At 33.6% G+C, this 7240-nt stretch overlaps 1 protein-coding gene across 2 annotated transcripts; it reads left to right on the top strand.

The window, feature by feature from the left end:
• The first annotated feature begins 1632 nt into the window (after positions 1–1632).
• On the top strand, positions 1633–7148 carry LOC132065028 (glucose-1-phosphate adenylyltransferase large subunit 1). 2 transcript variants are annotated; one of them, XM_059458244.1, is made up of 15 exons: positions 1633–1936; positions 2282–2500; positions 3085–3207; positions 3556–3726; positions 3942–4034; positions 4182–4265; positions 4353–4408; positions 4581–4674; positions 4866–5051; positions 5161–5241; positions 5539–5625; positions 5709–5813; positions 5944–6050; positions 6182–6242; positions 6629–7148. In XM_059458244.1, exons 2-15 carry the CDS (start codon positions 2291–2293, stop codon positions 6728–6730), a joined length of 1560 nt encoding a protein of 519 aa, XP_059314227.1. In that variant the 5' UTR covers positions 1633–1936; positions 2282–2290; the 3' UTR covers positions 6731–7148. The 2 variants fall into 2 exon arrangements, with proteins under 2 accessions (XP_059314227.1, XP_059314228.1); XM_059458245.1 differs by having other exon boundaries at positions 1921–2060.
• Positions 7149–7240: the final 92 nt, after the last annotated feature.

Raw genomic sequence — 7240 nt, 5'->3', positions numbered from 1 at the left:
TGTTTGGAGTGTAATGGATCTCTATCATCCAGATCGTGGTGGAGCCTACAGTACTATGATCTCTGCCAAATAATCTTGGAAAAACCACACATACACTACTTTTGAAGTCTAATTTTCAGTGATTTATTTAAAGATGAATTTAAATTTTAGGACATTTGAAGAATTTATCGAGGGTATATCGGATACAACCTGTCTTTCTTTACAACATACCCTTTCAAGCACTAATGAAATTACATTGAATATATTATTGATATTATTGTTTACAGTATAAAAAATCCCTTTTATACTACCGGATCATCTATAATTACTACATACATAATAAACTATCCCGAAAAAGTTAGTATTAAGTACTTTAAGAAATAATACATGACATGCAAATATGAAGTTGGAATTTGAATTTATGTATTTAAAATTCTAGTCTTTTTAACGTATTGGGTTTTAAACTAAAATTTTGAACATATTTAATAAATTTTTTAAGGAAAAATATAAGTTTTAGATCAAAATTAATGAGTCCAATCAAAACTGACATAGTAATCGCTCATCCAAAATAGTGTACATATATATCACACACATATTATATACTAGTTATGTGAGGCCCGTGCTAAGCTCGGGCCCAAACTCAAGATATAAAAGCAGATATTTTAACTAAAGAAATATAATTTGTGTTAGTACAAGTGTACAACAACAACAACAACAACCATATACCTATTGTAGTCCCACAAGTGGGTAGTTATATGAAAGCAAAATTTTCATTTCACTCCTTTAATATTTTAACTTCCATTTTGATGAAATTATTTAATTCAAATCAAATTTGGAACCGAATTTGACATTATAACTTATGTATCCTAATTTTCTCAAGTTATTTAGTTCTAAATAAATAATCTATACATAGTTAATGAACTTTTAAGACAAATACATAATTTAACTTGTGCGGCATGGATCATGCTCCTCTCTTAATTAGGGATTAGGGGTTCGAACATGGATATGGAAAAAAATCTTTGGAGAAGCGCTCCCCCGAATAGGCGCGATGCGATGCGAATTATCGGATTAATTGGGCTCAAATGCGGATATCGAGTACCAATCGAAAATCAAAGAACGTGAAAAATGAGGTAGGAGGTTCGATAGGCTTTTGAAAAGTAGACTTTAAAAACAAAAACAAAAAAATTGACATAAATAAATAAGATTAGGACCTAAAAGTAATTAATTAAAAAGTTTTAAAAAAATTGAAAATTATTGTAAGGACTACAAAAGTCCATTTCGATAAACTTTTGAAAAGTAGGCTTTAAAAACAAAAAACAAAAAAATTGACTTAAATAAATAAAATTAGGACATAAAAGTAATTAATGAAAAAGTTTTTAAAAATTTGGGAAATTATTGTGAGGACTACAAAAGTCCTCACATTCCCTCTTATATATAATAGTAATGTATATTAATTAAAGATTGTAAATATTTTTAGCGGTTGATTATGTAACTTTCCTTGTATTATACCCTAGATCTGCCCAAATTAAATGTTGCTATAACAAGTTAAAATACATTAATAATATAAAAATTATGGGGTCTACAAGTTAAATTCTTTTTCTAGACAGGGATTATCATATTATGGAAAGCAGTATAAATAGAAAGATTGCAAGGTTTCTCGTGAGAGCTCACAAGCCAATAAAGCTGATCACACTTGCCACTTGATCACTCCGGTACTTGTGATTCAGTTGTTGTTCCATTACTACATAGGCCGACAACTCTTTCAATTCTAGATCTTCTTAATACTTCCATTTCCAATCTTTCTTCTTACTTTTCAACATTCTTGATTCTACATCACTGAGTACTAGGAATTTCCATTTCCTCGGCTTGATTTGGTTACTTCTATGATCTGAGGTTTCACTGACTTTCTTGTCTTGACCCTTTAATTCTTTCAAGATCCACCATCATCACTTTCCAGGTTCAAAGTCTTGTTTTTTTCCTTTTCTTTTTAGATATATTATGGAACTTAATGGGTCATAATGGAGGATATTATAAGCCTATAAAGATTCATGTTATTGAATTGTTTATGGTAATGCTATGAGGTACTGGAAATAAGCATATAGCTAGCTTCGGTTTTGGGTCACTGTCCATTTATTTAATTAGTGATATTTTCTTTATGTACATTTAATATTTTGTACTTTTCTTGGTTGCTTAGAGATTACCTATAGTTTCCCACTTTATTGGGATTAGAATACATCTACTTGATTTGGATCCATTAATATTCATACTCCTCTGAGCTTGCTGATTTCTTGATTTTCTACAGAAGTGTATAATGGATACTTGCTGTATGGCTTTGAAATCCACTGCCCATTTGGGGTTTAACAATAGAGAAAAGGAGTTTTTAGGGGAACAAATCAGAGGGAGTTTGAAAAACAATTTCAAGGTTGATCAGTTGTCGAAAAGTTTGAAACTTGACAAGAAGGAGAACAAGATCAAACCCGGGGTTGCTTTCTCTGTTATCACTACAGAAAATGACATTCTGGTAAATATTATAATTCTCTCTCTTCAACTAATGCCACAGTGGTCTTGTAGATATGGTGAAAACAAGTTGATATGTGTGATATGAACTATATTGTGAATGGAGGTGGATCCAACGTTTAAACTTGATAGGTCTAGTATTTAAGATGTTTTAGAGCCCATTTGAATTGGCTTATAAGTTGCCTATAAGCTGTTTTCGAGCTTTTTTGAGTGTTGAAATTTTGTGCCAAAAAATTTATTTTGTGCATAAAATAAGCCCAAAAAAATAATTGGGCCCTTTTAAGAACTAAATTAGCTTATCTAAAAAGAATTATAAGTTTAAAACAAATTATAAGCCAAAAAAATAAGTTAGCCTACCTCAACTTATTTTTTTTTTGGCTTATAAGCTGTTTCCAGCTTATAAGCTGCTTATTTTAAGCCCATCCAAACAGGCTCTTAGTGTTGAACTTTCTAAACTTTGAAATTATCGGTGTTGAAGTTCTAGTTAGTTGACGCTAAACCTCCTGCTCTGTACTAATGTTTCATGTTGAAAATACAATATTTACCTCTATCAGCCTCTGATTGTGAGTGTTTGCTGGATCTATGTAGACTGTAGAGGCACCACGTTTTGAGAGACGGCGGGCAAATCCCAAGGATGTGGCTTCAGTCATACTAGGAGGAGGTGCAGGGGCCAAGTTATTCCCACTTACAAGTAGAACTGCCACCCCTGCTGTAAGATATTTATCTTTGCTCATCAACTTCCATTATTTTATCTCGTGTTGAATTTAAGAGACTTCCTATTTGAGACTGAGGGTACTTAGGAGCTCGCTGTTAGTTAATTGTAATTAGATGTTGTTAACTATGAATTTTAATGTTCATGCCCTCATGACTCACTCGTGTGTATTTCATGTTCTTACCTTTTCCATTAGGATGTGCTAAGATTTTTTATGATATAGGAGTATTATTTTTTTGATTTATACCTTAAACAGATCGATTAGAAATAGATAGAGAATAGGTGTACAAGATTGCAAGTTGATGTGCACTCTAAAGATTCTGAAATTTTGTGCAACATGACATCAGGTTCCTGTTGGAGGATGCTACAGGCTAATAGACATCCCAATGAGCAACTGTATCAACAGTGGTATTAACAAGATTTTTGTGCTGACACAGTACAATTCTGCTCCCCTGAATCGTCATATTGCTCGAACATATTTTGGCAATGGCGTGAACTTTGGAGATGGATTTGTTGAGGTTGGACACTATACTAATGAAATTCTTTAAGGAAGTTTTTTAGGTTTGCTAGATATTAAAGCTGAGCTAATTTATATGAGTAAATTTACTAGTCCTCCAAGTGTGATTTGTTCACACAGAATCTGTTCAGTGTAACAAATTCGGATGATTTCTTCATTGTTTTTCTGCTTTCTTGCTTCATTTTACCGACTGAAAGGAATTCCTTCGTAAAATAGGTACTAGCTGCAACTCAGACACCTGGGGAAACAGGGAAAAGATGGTTTCAAGGAACTGCAGATGCTGTTAGACAATTTATATGGGTTTTTGAGGTTAGTCTCTACAGCTTTTTAGGACACTAATCCACCACTACCCTTCTATTCACCTGACATAATTTCTTATTTTTTTTCCCTCTGAATTAGTTTTATGTTACAGACATATAGTACTTTTGTAATTGCAATGGCAACCAATTTTTACAGGACGCTAAGAACAAAAATGTTGAGAATATCCTTATATTATCTGGAGATCATCTTTATAGGATGGATTATATGGAATTGGTGCAGGTATGTCCACTTTAACTATCTATGCAGTCATCGTTCTTTGTTTTTTCTTGAAGAAAGTTTCTCTGACTGTTTCTGATCTTCAAACAGAACCATATTGACCGGAATTCTGATATTACTCTTTCATGTGCACCAGCTGGGACTAGGTTTGTTTAACTTCCTATGACTTGATATATCATCATTAGTAAGAGGGAGAAAGAATGCTTCTCTTTAAATATTCATATTGATTCACTAGATATTTTTTAGAAGGGAAAACGTAACGTTTCTTTGTACCTCATTGTGATTGTGTTAAGCTGAGATTAAGCTTTATTTTTCCAGCCGAGCATCAGATTATGGACTGGTCAAAATTGACAGCAGAGGGAGAGTTGTCCAGTTTGCTGAAAAACCAAACGGTTTTGATGTAAAAGCAATGGTAGGTTCTGTTGAACTCTTTCTTTTGTTATATGTGCTGATTTCTTTCTACTAGTCTGAGTTAAAACCGATTTGCATTGCTTACTCAGCTGATGTGATCTCCGATCTGCACACTTCCCTTTAGCAAATTCTGCCACAACTTTTACTATATACAATCACTTTTTAGCTACTCATATATTATTCGTGCTGCAGCAAGTAGATACTACTCTCATTGGATTATCTCCACAAGATGCGAAGAAATCTCCCTATATTGCTTCAATGGGTGTTTATGTATTCAAGACAGATGTACTGTTGAAGCTCTTGAAATGGAGATATCCTACAGCTAATGATTTTGGCTCTGAAATTATACCAGCAGCTATCGATGAGTACAATGTTCAAGTAAAGGATCTTGGATCTTTCTTTTGAAATTATTTTTGTGAATTGAGTATATTAGTTACTCAACTAAAAGATGAGCTGTAGTTTTAACTAATTTATGCTGTCTTTTCAGGCATACATATTCAGAGACTACTGGGAGGACATTGGGACAATTAAATCTTTTTATGATGCTAACTTGGAGCTCACAGAAGAGGCATGTTGCAAATTCCCCTTTATGCTTCTCATCATATGCGATGAACTTATTAGGGCTTCTTCATTTTTGGCCCGTTCCCAAATTAATTACGGGCGGTAGCCAAAATATACAAAACATATACACTAATTATGTATATCATATTTATACTTGATATACAAACATTTGTTGACTTTTTTTTTTTTGATCGATCCAAATATGTAGTTATACCAACTTATTTTGACTAGCTCATCTTTCAGAAATTTATCTTAGGTGAATTTACATAAGTGCATAATCCAACTGATTGATTTTCCATTGCAGTTTCCAAAGTTTGAATTTTATGATTCAAAAACACCTTTTTACACATCTCCTAGGTTCCTTCCACCAACCAAGATAGACAACTGCAAGGTAAGTTGGTAAATTGTGTTCTATTGTTCTGCATTAACTGTTCTTTTCTGGATTCTAATAGGTTTCTTTTTATGTTTTTTCAGATTAAGGATGCCATAATCTCTCATGGATGTTTCTTGCGCGAATGTTCTGTTGAACACTCCATTGTGGGCGAAAGATCGCGCTTAGATTGTGGCGTTGAACTGAAGGTTTGCGTGTACCCCTAATTTTTATCTTCCTTTAAAGATTTAACCATAACATGTGCATTTATTTTCTTTAGTTCATGCAAAATGTACCCCTTATTTTATCTCCTCAAAACACATTTTACTCTCATATCAGGATACATTAATGTTGGGAGCAGACTATTATCAAACAGAACCTGAGATTGCTTCCCTGCTAGCAGAGGGGAAGGTACCAATTGGAATTGGGGAAAATACAAAAATAAGGTAAATGGACACTAAATTTAACAGTGAATATTTCAGTAGACTGACATGACACTCGAAAATTCTTTTTCGACGATTATATCTCATTGACACTTGAGAATTCTTACAATTTGATTATGGTTTTCCCCATCCAGGAATTGTATCATTGACAAGAATGCAAAGATAGGAAAGGATGTTGTGATCACGAATAAAGATGTAAGCTGCTTTATTTTTTTGCATCCTCCCTGGAGCTTCTTTAATTTATCTTACTTTTCAACTTGTAGAATATAATTGTAAGTTATAGAGCGGAAGTGATCTTCCCATCAACTGTCCACCCAGTCAAGTGCAAAAAGTCAAAACACTGTAGAGCATGGAACACACATTACTAGTGTACTTCCTTCTCGCGAGCAACGAAAGTAGAATGACAGGGTTCATTTCAGATTTGACTGTTTGTAGCATGGGATAATGAAAATCCTTGGGAATAATCCTTGGGTATAAAGCTCAAAAAATCCTTGGGAATAATGATAGAAAAAGATATATCTGGAAAGGAAACTATAAGGGCTCTATTGACTCTCATTGATGTTCTTTTCTTTGAACTTTAGGGTGTTCAAGAAGCAAACCGGCCAGAGGAAGGATTCTACATACGATCAGGATTAACAATTATAGCAGAGAAAGCCACAATTAGAGATGGAATGGTCATATAAATTGGGGAAGCAGATCTTGTTGATCTACTGGAGATCCATGGAAAATCAAAATCTCGACGTAAAGAAGATCAAGGGTGACCCATATTCCAACACAACCAAGCACATTCAGCAGCTGACTTTCTGAAGGAAGCTTGTTGTGCTCATGTAAAAAGAGCAAGTATAATCGAGACACACGTCTAAAATAAAACTTAAAAGCTACACCTCTAGATGCCTAGTTCATGTCATAAGAGTCAAATATATGTAAGATAAACTGTATTAGGTGTAGCATTCTGAAGAATAATGACTTATTAGTCAGCCTAGACTTTTAGTATTGTAAAAGACACTATGTTAAAAAAATATCTTATGATCTATCTCTTATTGTGTATCTATTAACTAAGCATTTGGAACTCAAAGATATCTATTTGGGACTATTTGTGCCTACTCACTCTTTAAAGTTTACCTCCGACTACATTGAGTAACAGAAAAGAAGATTTGTCTGAATCGTTTTGGGTAGTCTAATGGATGCTATAC

The sequence above is a fragment of the Lycium ferocissimum genome, chromosome 7, assembly GCF_029784015.1.
Source record: "Lycium ferocissimum isolate CSIRO_LF1 chromosome 7, AGI_CSIRO_Lferr_CH_V1, whole genome shotgun sequence".
Lineage (NCBI taxonomy): Eukaryota > Viridiplantae > Streptophyta > Magnoliopsida > Solanales > Solanaceae > Lycium > Lycium ferocissimum.
This window is presented reverse-complemented; position numbering and strand designations above follow the sequence as displayed.

What these genes read in the sequence shown, in the direction of transcription:
- LOC132065028 (XM_059458244.1), top strand. Translation starts at nt 2,291, where the DNA reads ATGGATACTTGCTGTATGGCTTTGAAATCCACTGCCCATTTGGGGTTT. An exon ending in AATTTATATGGGTTTTTGAG is followed by an intron (nt 4,035 to 4,181) that starts GTTAGTCTCTAC and finishes CAATTTTTACAG; the next exon opens with GACGCTAAGAACAAAAATGT. An exon ending in CCAAGATAGACAACTGCAAG is followed by an intron (nt 5,626 to 5,708) that starts GTAAGTTGGTAA and finishes ATGTTTTTTCAG; the next exon opens with ATTAAGGATGCCATAATCTC.